Here is a 13,272-nt window from a genome sequence, read left to right as displayed (position 1 = left end):
TGCAAGAAAGCTGGACAATGAATAAGGAAGACCATAGAAGGATTGATACTTTTGAGTTATGGTGTTGGAGGAGAATATTGAAATTGCCATGGGCTGCCAAAAGAACCAATAGATTTGTTTTGGAAGAAGTACAGCCAGAGTGCTCCTTGTAGGCCAGGATGGCCAGACTTCATCTCTCATACTTCGGGCATATTGTCAGGAGGGACCAGTCGCTGGAGAAGGATATCATGTTTGGTAAGGTGGAGGGTCAGAGAAAAAGAGGAAGACTCCCAACGAGATGGATTAGCCAAGTGGCAGCATCGGTGGACTCAAGCATGGCAACAGTAGTGAGGTTGGCTCATGATCGGGCAGTGTTTCGTTCTGCTGTGCATAAAGTTGCTATGGGTCCGTACTGACTCGACAACAACAACAATGAAGTTGCTAACTGAAAGATTGGAGGTTCAAGTCCACCTAGAGATGCTTTGGAAGAATGGCCTGTTATCCACTTCTTGAAAACCCTATGGAGCATACTACTACTCTGACACACATGGCGTCGCCATGGGTCACAAATCAACTCAATGATAACTGGTTTCTAATGAAGTTGTGAAATAAAGAACCTTGGCAATCTTTCTTATCCTTCCTTACTTGCATACCTGTTTCAAGTTTTACATAGGACTCTGCAGTGTGGGTTCCTTAACCAACCCAAATGAGTCACTTTCACTTGACCTTGGTGGCCAGCCACGTGGTGGGGCTTGTGCCTCGACAAGAAGCACAGCCTGGTTGTTGGTGGCAGGTTGTGGTCCCAGGAATTTAGGTGCATGCTAGATTGTTTAATGATATCCTATTGAGAACGCATACCAGGATCCCTACAAGCATGGCACAAGCATTGTATTTTAGTTGAGGAGCCTGGTTTTCTTAACCTTAAATAAATAAAACTAAAATTAGGATTATACAGTAACACAATAATCCAGTGAATTTAGAGGGCAGAGAAGAAAAAAAAAATGTAGCCCTGCGAACAAATCCTAGAAATCAACATGGTACTCCTAAAAGAGAGGAAAAAAAGAAATTTTGTTACTAGCCAAATTTGATATTGTTATGAATGCTGTGGTGGTTGGAGTGGAGATGGGAAGGGGAGACGATTCAGAGAAAGTATTTTACTGTTGTCAGTAATTTTACATTTTTACATAGCATGCTAAACTATCACTACAGGGTTCACCATGTAAATGTAACATTTAGAAGTACATTCGATTTGATGGATTCACATGCCACATGGGCAGTGTCTGACTCTGCCCTTCAACAAAGGTGGGTCTTTTGTACACCTGTTTGTGTAAGGCTTTTGTGTGGGAGTAGGAAGCATCAGTTTTGTAACTGCATCAAATGTTATGAGGCTTGTCAAGTATAAATCACTTTGGCAAACTGTGAGCATGAGATGTTCTGTTCGTTTGGTGCCGCTTCTTCCCACTGTCTTACAGATGAAAGGGCTGTGCTATTTTTTGTGGCTTGCTGACCCTTGCTGACCCTTGCTATTGGGTGGGCAGTTAACCTGGGAGCTATTTTTTGAAGGGTGTATGAAGCAGTAACACTGTATGTTAGGAAACGTAACATTTCTGAAAAGCTCTTGATTGAATGGCCTTTGGCTTCCATGTTGTACCCATGAGCTTGGGGTAATCAAGCTCATCCAACTCATAGTTGAGCCCACGTGACAGAGAAGAGCTGCCCCAGAACGTTTCTTGGCCGTAATCTCTACTGGAGCAGATCGCCAGGTCTTTTCTCCTGCAGGGCCATCGTGTGGGTTGAAACCACCGACCTTTTGGTTAAGGGTTAAGTGCTTAGCCATTATGCCACTAGGAGCCCTTTCAGCTTTCATGGTTCCTGAATTTTAGAGGTGCTTGGAGCATGCCCCCATGCCATGTTTATTCGCATGACAGAGGGAGGGAGAGTGGCCATAGCGGCCAGGTCAGTGACAGGTGTGGGTGTCTAGTTTTAGGCTCCACCGCCACGCTCACCCTCAACAGTGTTTCCTGCTTACTTCCTAGGAGCCACCATGGAATCCACGAATGCATGTCCTTCTTATTTTAAAAATAGTTAGATTCTAGATAGTCAGCTTGAATTCGATCACAGAATCAGCATTTTCTCTCCTGTTGTTCATTTCCAAGTTTGCAGCCATGTCCAGGCTCTGGGAAGAGTGCGTAGGGCTGCCGGGTCAGTGCTATTTATAGCCATAGTAGAGAAAAGGGAGCCACAGACTGAAATGGCTGGAGGTAACTTACAAGTTCCTTACAGTGTTTTCAGATCCTGTGCTCAGGGCTTGTTCAAGTCGTGTTAGTTATAGCAACAGTATTTACAGGCAGGCACCCTTATGCTTTTTAAAAAGAAGGCCCGAGACAAGAAGCCAGAGGATTTGTTTAATACTCATTTACCGTATGAGAGGATAGTATTGTTCACAGTGGCTGACCAGGTATTCTAATGGGAAGCAGTCAGAAGCCTGACAAGAAGGCAGGAACCCACCAGTTGTGATGTGGGTTGTGATGTAGATATCACGATGGACTGTCAGAGCTCTCAGCTGCTAAATTCAACTTATGTCTCCACCTTGTGTTTCTGAGATTTTAGTAGATGGTTAGTTATGTGATTAGTATTTTATTTCGATTCACCAGCCAACCATAAACAATTGCCCTTCCTGTGGTTTCCAAGATGCTCAGAAAAGGCAGGTGGCGTTTGCTTCCACCCTAGCAGTTACAGCAGCACTGATATATTTTAGTAAATATTGACCCTTTTTAATAGGAACCCTCGCGGTGTTTATTTCAAGCAACCCCGGTGGCTCAGTGGTAAAGTGCTCAGCAGCTAACCGAAAGGTCAGTGATTCAAACCCAGTAGCAGCTCCACAGGAGAAAGACTTGGTGATCTGCTCTTGTGAAGATTCCCTAAACCAAACCTGTTGCCATCCAGTGGATCGTAACCCATAGCAACACTGTGGGGCAGAGTAGAACTGCCTCCAGAGGTTTTCCAAGGCTTGGTGACAATGTGGAGTAAGCATTGGTTTGCTGATTGCAAAATTGGCAGTTGAAACCCACCAGCTGCTCTGAGGGAGAAAGATGAGGCTGTCTGCTCCGGTAAACCTTTACAGTCTTGGTAACATTACACAGGGGCATTAGGAGTCCAAGTGCACTCAATGGCTTTGCTTGGTTGTGGGAACCTTTATGAAACCACACTGTCACATGTTTCTTTCTTCCACAACTTTGATTCACTGACTTTAACCATTGTGCCACCAGGCTCCTTCCTCCACAAAGATTGACAGCTTTGGAAACGTAGGAGGAAGTTCCATTCAGTCCTATAGGTAGACACAATAACAACTGTTCATTATGGTTACACTTTATTTAGGCTTTAGTAACAACAAACTCTTCTAGTCTTGGATGCACACTATCTAATTGTGAGGCTTCTGCTTCCAGACTTCATCCCTTGTTTGGTGAATATTAAGTCAAAGATGTCAAGTTGCTTAACACCCTGAGACAGAAAAGACTTCACCTGGAGTTTAGGAGCTTCCTACAGCCCCTTTAAATTCCAGCTACTCTTCCGCCTGACAATTTGTTCATCTTTGTTATATTTCATGAAGAAGTTACTGTAAATGACACCAACTATATGTTTTCCCAGCAAAGCAGGAGAACAGATGTTGCTAAGTGATGTCGAGTCGGTCTAGAAAAAAAAAGTCATAACTATAGTGTACACAAAATTTTAGAGTCTGTATTTTTCTACTTGATAGCATATTATAAGCATTTTTCTGTATTTTAGATCATTCCAAGTGCTGTTTTAATGATTATACAATATCCCATTGAATACAAGTTAATTTAGCCCTTAGATACTATTAGAACTTAGATTCTTTCCAGTTTTTGTGTGATTATAAATGTTGTCCCTGTACAACACAGAGGTAGAATTGGCTCGGAGGTAGAGTGAGGAGCCCTGGGTTCTAGTCATCTCCTCTTTACCTTGACTGGGAAGGGAGGCCCTCCAGCCTCAGTTTCTTCATCTGGAGATGGGGCTCTGTGGTTATACATTTCCAAGGTAAAGAATCATACAGACCATGAAGATTCTCCCATGTCTTGTTGCAGATTTTTGGAAGTACGAGCACGGTGACACTTCCTGAAACCTTATTGTTTGTGTCAACTCTGGACGGAAGTTTGCATGCTGTAAGCAAGAGGACAGGCTCAATCAAGTGGACTTTAAAAGAAGGTAACTTGGATTCGGTCCTCGGGTGTGTGGACATTTGCTCAGCTGATCCTGTGTAAGCATGTTCCAGAAAAAATAGTTAGACATTTAAAAAAATGCAAAAGGAGAATGGGGTCAAAGAAAGAGGGTTATGCTTGAAGGCTATACTTGTGGCTCAAACTGTAATTACCTACCCAGTGTATCAGCTGAAGAGGCACATTTTCTTAGTGGTTTGTTCCCCCCTCTTCTATCTAGTTCTCATGTCTATATGGCTCTAGGCTTTTCTATGAATTGTTATTGCTGGTTGGTATTTAAGGAGAGAAGTTGCTTTTAGTTTTTTGTAAGTTCTAACGATTAGAATCTTGTAATCATAATTACAAGCACCAACACCTCAAATTACTCATGTGTCTTCATAAAGAGCCTTAAATAATTGAGGCCTACAAGCTTTGACATACATCCAAGTTAGTTACTTTATTGGGTCTCTGCGGCAAGGGAGGCTAATGGCTAAGCTTGTTTCTCATGGAACCTGCCATGCGTCAGTCTTGTGATCCGTCTTCCTGGTGATCGTTAGCAGAGTCGAGTCCTACAACTAGGAAATTGTGCTTGATTTCCAGAGTCATCTTCCCAGACAAAGCCATGCGCATCCCAGGACTTGGGACCTTCAGAGTCATCCCTCTTCTTCTGTCCAGTAATAACTTTCATGTGGCTCTAGCTTAGCGTCTGACCAGCCTCTTCTCTTCTGTCACTTGTCTCTGACTCACTGTTTTCAGGAGCACAGCACATATTTTTCTCTCCTATAATCAAATGTTCTGAAACAGTGTTCTAGATGGAGAAAGTAGTGGCGTTTGTCAGAAGGCCGATGACGCATGGCCTTCTGACAAACGCCACTAATGTTGGTACCACAGGCCATCCTGTTTCACCTGGTGGGGTCCATCAAGAGCTTTAAGCAGTCAAAAGGCCGGCCCTCTGAGGTCACAGTAAGACCTGGAGAGTCGGACTTGGGCGTTGCCTTGCAGACCTCAAAGATGGTCTGTACCGTCTCTCCTTTATGTCTCAGCATTTTAATGTTCAAAGTAAAGGCAGAGTTCTTTACATCTGTGAATTTTCTATTTTGTCCAAAGATAAATATGAAAACCAATAAACCACAGAAGGACTGGGCTACACATTTTGCCGTTGAATTGGAGGGCTTACCAGATTCTCAGGCGGGGGATCTTTGCCCCACGTCCTCCTCCTTTGCTTTTTACTGCATGGATTGTTTGAAACTGACCTTCTTCAAGGTTTCATATCTACAAGAAGCCTCGGCAGTGTCTGACAGAGCTGTGTCCTGCATTGTTTGTTGCTTAGCCAGATGTAAGAATGGATCTATTGTCTCCTGTAAGTTAGACTTTAAAGAATTTGCCTCTTTTTTTTTTTTTTTTTTTAACCTCACCTCAATAAGTAGAGAGTCTGGTCTGTGGAAGATAATGCTCCAGACACTAAGTTGGCAAAGACAGTGTCTGCCCCCAAGGAGCTCACAGTCTGATAGGAAGAAGAGACAGGGACACAGTACTTCAACACAGAGTATTGTGAAACCTTACAGAGGCACAGGTACCGTGCTGTGAGCCCAGGTCCGTCTGAGTGGGCAGGAATGGCTCAGAAAGTATTGGTGTTGGAGGTGAGCCAGGGTGGATGAATGGAGCTTGAGTTGGGAATGAGGACAGGAAAGGAGCATCCCAAGGACTAATGGCTGGGTGGACAAAAGCCAGGAGGTCACGTTGCTTAGGTGTTGCTGCAGAGACCGGTCCCATTTAGTAGGAACTTATAGATGCTTATAGAACCCTGGTGGAGCAGTGGGGTAAGCATTGGGTTGCTAACTGAAAGGTCAGCGGTTCAAACCCACTAGCCGTTCCATGGGAGCAAGATGAGATCATCTGCTCCCATAAGATTCACGGCCTCAGAAACTCCATGGAGCCATTCTACTCTGTCCTGTAGGATTGCTGTAAGTCGGAGTAGATTTGAAGGCAGTGGTTTTAGGGATGCTGGGGGAGGGGGGGCGGAGAGAGAGAGAGGGCCAGAAAGCTATGTTAAGCCTTAAAGCAGCACTGAGGCATTTGTACTTGATTGAACAGAATTCTGGTTGAGAGTATGATGGAGCTTGGGGGCAGCCCAACAGGTGCTTGGCTTTGGAGAGATAAATCTAGCAGCAGCAGAGTGTGGGACCCCAGAGTCAGGAAGACCAGTGGGAGGTGAGGCTGAGAAGGCGAGAGGATGCCTGAAATAGAATCAGTAGAACCAACCGAGCAACTGATTAAGGAGGTGGACCAGGAAGGAGAAGTTAGAAGACACTTAAAGGGAGAATTAGAGAAATCCGATTAAGACCTACTGATTTCAAGTCATATTCAGTATGTTTTAAGTTTCCTTGTTCTTCTAAGCATAAACTGACTTCTTTTTAGTTAACTTCAGCTATGGGCACGAGTAGCAATTTGTGTTTCTACATAGTGATTAACGATGGCAACAGAGACCCTGAGTTTTCAATTAATTTTAATCTGGCATTTATAATGAAAGATTTCCAGATTGGTTATTTCTAAACTCATAAAATCGCTATGAGTTAGAATCAACTCAACTGCAGTGGGTGTTTTTGTTTTAATTTCTAAACAATTAATATACATAGAGATTACAGAAGTATCCAGATAGTGTTCTAGGCCCTGCAGGTCTCGAAAGTGAACAAAACAGATAAAATCCTTGCCCATACAGAGATTTCCTTCTGGTGGGGAAATAGACAAGGACATAAATAAACCAGGGAGGTGGACTGGGAGTGCCAGGTTTGGCAGGGAAAAGACCCCATGAAGAAAGCCTCATTTAAAAACAGATCTGAAGGAAGGCAAGGAGTCTTCTAGACAGAAGGCATAAAACCACATGCTGTGAGCAGGTGTGATGTAATCACTGGGTGCTCAGAGTCTGTAGAGAAGGAAGCCAGGTGCTGTGGGATTCGGTGCCGCCAACAGGTGGGATGGAGACCACCGTGGAGCTGTGCCAGGAGGACAAGTGAAGAACCTGTCTGTCCATGGCTGGAGTCCTGTGCATGGATTCCTATGGACTGAATCTGGGCTGCCTTGGGACCCTATCAGATGAGCATTCTAAGGAGACATCTGCTCTAGCCCTGCAAGCAGCTAGATAACCTCTGACCTCACTGATACTCCTGTGGGTGTCTAGAGTCAGTAAATGGAGCATTCTGTTCCCAGAACTCACCAGCATCGCAGTGGCAGTGCAGAAAATGGTCTCTTGGCCCGTCATGTCACTTTTCCAGCCTGTTGTGTGTATTATTTGTAGAACTACTGTAGTTCCAAGGTTGCTGTTGTTGTTAACTGCTGTCGAGTCAGTTCCGACTCATAGTGAACCCTGCATAGGGTTTCCAAGGAGTGGCTGGTGAACTTGAACTGCCGACCTTGCGGTGTATCTAGTGCTTTATCCCATAGCACCACACCAGGACTCTAAAGTTCCAGTATTTCAGTGTGAAAAGGGCATCTGAGTTCTTCTGATTTCACCTGGGGGCAGGAAAATCCACCTCAACATCAGCTCAAAGCCCATACCACAGAGGCTGAGGACAGACATGCCACCACCCTCCAACCTTCCAGTCCAATTCTGACACTGTCTGCTGGGTTCGAAAATTCATTGCAAATGCCACACAACTCATAGACCATACTCATGATTGTGGCATTCATTAGGGAAGTTAACAGGCTACAATGCCAAATGAGAACTATTGAGGATACAGTTCTTCAGTCAGGATGGCCTGTTCTCTGTGTGCTCACACAGTAGGCCCCTCGCTGGCCCTTAGCCCCTTAGCTTGGCCGCCGTTCTGCTTGGACAGTGTTACAGAGCTCTTTTAGGGCTGCCAATAAATGCCCAAAGTGCACTCCACTCTGCTCTTAGCCTCAGCCTGAAGATGCTTAACTGTAGAGCTGTGTGTCAGCAAAACTTGGCTCCCCAGATGACGTGGAAGCACCCCGATCCACAAACAAGCCTCTTGCTCAGAGACACTCAGTTGCAGTCACTCCATGAGCTTGGAAGTCCGCTGCTGTGTCTCGTGCTTTGGGTCTTGCTTCTGCTGCTCCTCTGCCACGTCTCTGGTGTCACAGCTTTCTGTCCTTGGATTGCAGAGGTTCAGTGCGCAGGGGTATCAGAGTCCAAAGGACGCACATCATTCTGGGCTCTGCTTTCTTGACAGTTGTGAGATCCCTTTTTCAGCTTCTGAGATGGTTTATTTTATACCTAGCAGGATGGCAAAATTGACCAATTCCCAAGATTTTATGATCACAGTTAGCCCCGTTAGCAATCACTCACAACTAATTAGATAGTCCTGCCAGCATCTTCAGAAAACAGTCATTTGGTGGGCGTTACAAAGACTATAACTAGAAGAGACATGTGGCGGTTCCGACTCATGGCAACCCTGGGCGTCAGAGTAGAACTGTGCTCCATAGGGGCTTCAGTGGCGGATTTTTTTGGAAGTAGATCACCAGGCCTTTCTTCCAACACTTTGGTGACCAGCGAGGCACAGTTGTACCACCCAGGGACTAGACAGAAGGCTTAGCAGGACAAAGACCCTGAGGAGGGAGTGTCCTCGGTGTGACAGAGGAAGAACATGTGACTTCAGGGAGGTGGGATCTAAGGAGTGAGTTGGAGAGTAGGGAGAATCACAGGACATGAGCTCAGAGAGAATGGGGGTCAGTCCTGTAGGACAGGAGGGACCCAGTGTCCCCTTTACATGATGTTTATTATAAACATGTCTCCATTACTATTCTCTAATGAAGTTTATAGACAGTAACATACCTACATACACAAGAATCATATTACCCGGAGCTCTGGTAGCGTAGTGGTTACGAATTGGGCTGCAAACCACAAGGTCAGCAGTTTGAAACTACCAGCTGTTCCGTGGGAGAAAGATAAGGCTTTCTGCTCCTGTAAAGATTTACAGCCTCGGAAACCCTGTACAGGGTTGCTATGAGTCAGAACCGACTCCATGGCACACAACAACAACAACAATGGTGTGGTGCTGTAGGATCTGCACTGGACTTTGAACCCTAAGGTTGGCAGTTCAAACCTACCATCTACTCCTCAGAAACCCTATACAGGGTCCCTATGGGCCAGGATCGACTTAACAGCAATTAACAACAACAACGGTAGTAATCTGGAGTCTGCTAGCCACAGGGCTGGCAATCAACCTCACCAAGCTGCTCCTTGGAAACCCCATACAGGATCGCTATGAGTTGGAGAGTCATTGTTAAGTCCATATTGGTAGTTTACATGCAAACTCCCTGTCACGAGATGACACCCAGCTCTGAGTGGGGTCACTGAATGCCAGGCCTGCTAATGCAGACTGACACTGGTAATGCCGAGTCCTGCTTACCAAGGGCCAAGGTGCTGAAGAAAAACTGTACAATCCTAACTGACTTCAAGTAGTTACATTTTAGGGTGTGGGATTATGTAAAACCTGCTTGTGCTTAAAGGAACTCTGGTAGTGTAGCAGTTACAAGTCGCTCTGCTAACCTGAAAGTCAGCAGTTCAAAACTACCAGCTGTTCCACGGGAGAAAGATGAGGCTTTCTGCTCCCGTAAAGATTTAGAGCCTCGGAAACCCTGCTCAGGGTCACTATGGGTCGGAACCGACTCCACAGCACATAACCACCACCGCCACCACTTGTGCTTACATATAAAACGGGCAGAAGTACCCCCGTGGCGTTCCCAAGGCTGTAATCTTTACTTTTTTTTTTCTGAAATTTTTTATTGTAAATTGAGTGAAAGTTTACAGAATAGATTATCAGTTCCACATCTAACAGATCTCACACTTTGTTTCATCTCAGTGATTGTAATCTCCAACAGTTATCCAACTTCCTCTCTGTGGGTTCGATTTCCAGTCCACCCTCCTCCCCAGCCCCTCCGGAGCCTTGTCCCTAGGTAAATGTTGCCCTTTTGATGTTGAACGGTTGCCCATTCCATGGTGAGCACACCTCACTGGTGTTGTTTCCCCTGTATACCTGTACAGCACTTGGTTGGAAATTGGGCCCTGTGGGTGAGTCTAAGACCTGCAGGGTGGCCAGGAGCCAGAGTCTTGGGTTCTGCCAGTCTCCTTTCTGTCTTTTTATAACTTTGAATTTGTTCGTCAGTTTTCCCCGCTCTATCCAGGACCTTCTAAAGCGATCCCTTTCCAATAGTTGGTGGTGGTAGCCAGGCACAATCTAGTTCTTCTGGTCTCCAAGTCTGCAGACGACGGCCACTAGCTGCTCCTTGGAAACTATATACAGAGTCTCTGTGAGTCGGAAGTGACTCAACAGCACTTAACAACGACAAGCACTCATTCTGACCCCTAGTGGCACAGTGCTGAAGTGACCAGTGGCTAAGCAAATGGTTGGCAGTTAAACTCCAACAATGCAACAACAATGCACATGGAGGAGACCTTCACTTGTGTGGAGCTGTCTAGTGTCCCTGGCCCCCAACTTGGTGCCTGTACTGTTCCCATGTCACTGTGACCACCAGGAAATGCTCTCCCTCTCTTGTTGGGCCCTCCTTGGCAGGCTATGCCCCCACCATGGAGACCACTAGTCTATGGTTTGTCTCTATGTAAGGCCATTGACTGAAGCCACTGGAGAAATCCAAGCAGAGGAGTGACATGCCCTGGCCTCCAGTTCGACAGGCTCACCAGCTGCTAGGCTGGGAATGAACTGATGGAGCAAGGAAGAAGCTTAGGAGACCAGACAGTCCAGGCAAAGAGGACACTGGTGTGAATCAGAGTGCCTGAGGGGGAGCCAGAGTGGAATGTAGAAACTTGCTGATGCAGACAGACCCCATTAACTCATAAACCAAGAACTAGTTGCTGTCGAGTTAGCTTCAACTCATGCAACCCCATGTGTGTCAGAATAGAACAGTGCTTCAGAATTTTCAATGGTTGATGTTTTAGAAGTAGATGATTAGAACTTTCTTCCAAAGCTCCTGAGGGTGAATTAGAACCGCAAACCTTTTAGTTAGCAGCCAAGTGCATGAATTCATAATCAGACAGTTTTTGGTCTTTTGCTCTGATCAGAATGAGGCTTTTCAGCATGTGTACCTCTTATTCTACTTCACGGTTTCTTAACTGTTTACTTTTCTCAGGAGTCAACAAACTGTTTTTTCTTCTTTCCACAGAGTGGTTTTGGCAGGTGCTTTTGTTCCTCAACAAAACATGTGTTCCTGTTCTCAGAAATGGAGCTTTCTTACAGCATAGTTGCAAAGTCTAGAAGGCAGGTTTCATGTATTTCCAGAAGCTTTGAGTCTTGCCATTTTGCTTTAGGTGCGATCTTTCTAAGCTGTAATTTTGTGTTAGCAACATCACCATCTGTCTTTCCTCTGAAATTTCACCCGTGAACACGGTTTCATTTGTGCATTGTCAGCTCAAATGAGAGTGTTGCTATCAGATTTTGTTTTGAGATTGATTTTACAAAACTTGCTTTGACTTGGTTGAGTTGAAAGGGCTTTTTTCATCTTGATGGGGTTGGCTTGTGGCTTTTTGCACTTACCTTGAAATACTAATTAATGTTGATTTTTGACACTCCAGTCTTCATCAAGTTATAGTTATTCTTTAACGCCTCTATCTCTGATCCCCACATGTCTGTCAGTCTGTCATACTGTGGTGGTCTGCATGTTGCTGTGATGATGGGAGCTATGCCATCAGTGTTTCACATACCAGCAGGACCACCCATGGTGGACAGATTTCAACAGAGCTTCCAAACTAAGAATAGAGTAGGCAGTCCACTTCTGAGGGATTGTTGTTATTGTGTTGTTAAGTGCCCTGGAGTGATTCTGACACACAGTGACCCTGTATAGGGTTTCCAAGGAGCAGCTGGTGAGCTTGAACCACCGACCTTGCAGTTCAAATGGCTTTGCAGTCTGGCGCATTAGCCCACAGCGCCACACTAAATCTTATGAATAATAGTGAGACACTGTCTTATACAGTGCCGGAAGATGAACCTCTCAGGTGGGAAGGCACTGAAAGAGAACCTCTCTCCCCTCTGCCTCCATTGCCAATGACTTAGGCTCCTTTTTTGTTGTTGTTGTGAATATATACAACACAACACACAATTTTCTACATCTACAATTCATTGATACTAATTATACAACTCAAGTTGTACACCATTCTCCTTTTCTAGTCTAGTTGCTGTTGTCAGTTTGATCCCATATAGATTTTGTTGTTAAGTGCTATCTAGTCAGTTCCAACTCATAGCGATCTTGGATAGGGTTTCCGACGAGCAGCTAGTAAGTTTGAACCTCCGATTTTAAGGTCAAGTGCTTATCCTGTGGTGCCACACCAGGACTCCATATAGATCTTAAAAGAGCATAATACTCAAAGTAGACCTTTTTTTTTTTTTTTTTTAACTTGTTAAGCCTAATAGTTGTTAGACTTTGAGAAGACTTTGGGGGCTGTTTTTGGTTTAAGGTTTAATGATTATCTCAGGACAGTGGTTTCAGAGCTTCATCTGACCTCCATAGCTTCAGAAAGTTCATGAGAATTTTAAGTTCTATTCTACCTTTCCCTGCTTTTGATCAGGATTCTTTTATAGAATCTTTGATTAAATGTTCAGTAATGGTCTGTCAGTTTGTCGTGCTGTGATGGCTTGTGAGTTGCTGTGATTCTGAAAGCTATGCCACTGGTATTTTAAATACCAGCAGAGTCACCCATGGTGGACAGGTTTCAGATGTGCTTCCAGATGAAGACAGACTAGGAAGAAAGAGTGACAAACTACTTCCGATTCTTTAGTCACTGAAAACCTTATAAGTAGCAGAGAAACACTGTCAAATACAGTGCCAGAAAATGAGCCCCTCAGGTTGGAAGGCACTCAAAATGCAACTGGGGAAAAGCTGCCTCCTCAAAGTAGAATTGACCGTGATAACGCAAATGGAGTAAAGCCTGTGAGACAAAAGGCTGCGGGACTTTCATTTGCTGATGGGGCACAACTCAAAATGAAGAGAAATAGCTGTAAACATCCATTAATAATCGAAACATAAAATGTACGAAGTATGAATCTGGGAAAATTAGAAGTTGTCAAAAATGAAATGGAACACATAAACATCGATATCTTAGGCATTA

The 13,272-nt window shown here is 44.7% G+C and overlaps 1 protein-coding gene across 1 annotated transcript in view; it reads left to right on the top strand.

Annotated features, from left to right (window-relative positions):
- Positions 1-13,272, top strand: part of ERN1 (endoplasmic reticulum to nucleus signaling 1) — a 96,717-nt gene that overhangs the window by 27,581 nt on the left and 55,864 nt on the right. Inside the window, exon 2 of the mRNA XM_006833582.1 lies at positions 4,083-4,203. Coding sequence (XP_006833645.1) covers positions 4,083-4,203 — 121 coding nt within the window. The remainder of the gene's footprint in view (positions 1-4,082; positions 4,204-13,272) is intronic.

The sequence above is a fragment of the Chrysochloris asiatica genome, unplaced genomic scaffold, assembly GCF_000296735.1.
Source record: "Chrysochloris asiatica unplaced genomic scaffold, ChrAsi1.0 scaffold00007, whole genome shotgun sequence".
NCBI lineage: Eukaryota > Metazoa > Chordata > Mammalia > Afrosoricida > Chrysochloridae > Chrysochloris > Chrysochloris asiatica.
Note: the sequence above shows the minus strand (reverse complement) of the source record. Positions and strands in the feature narration are given on the sequence as shown.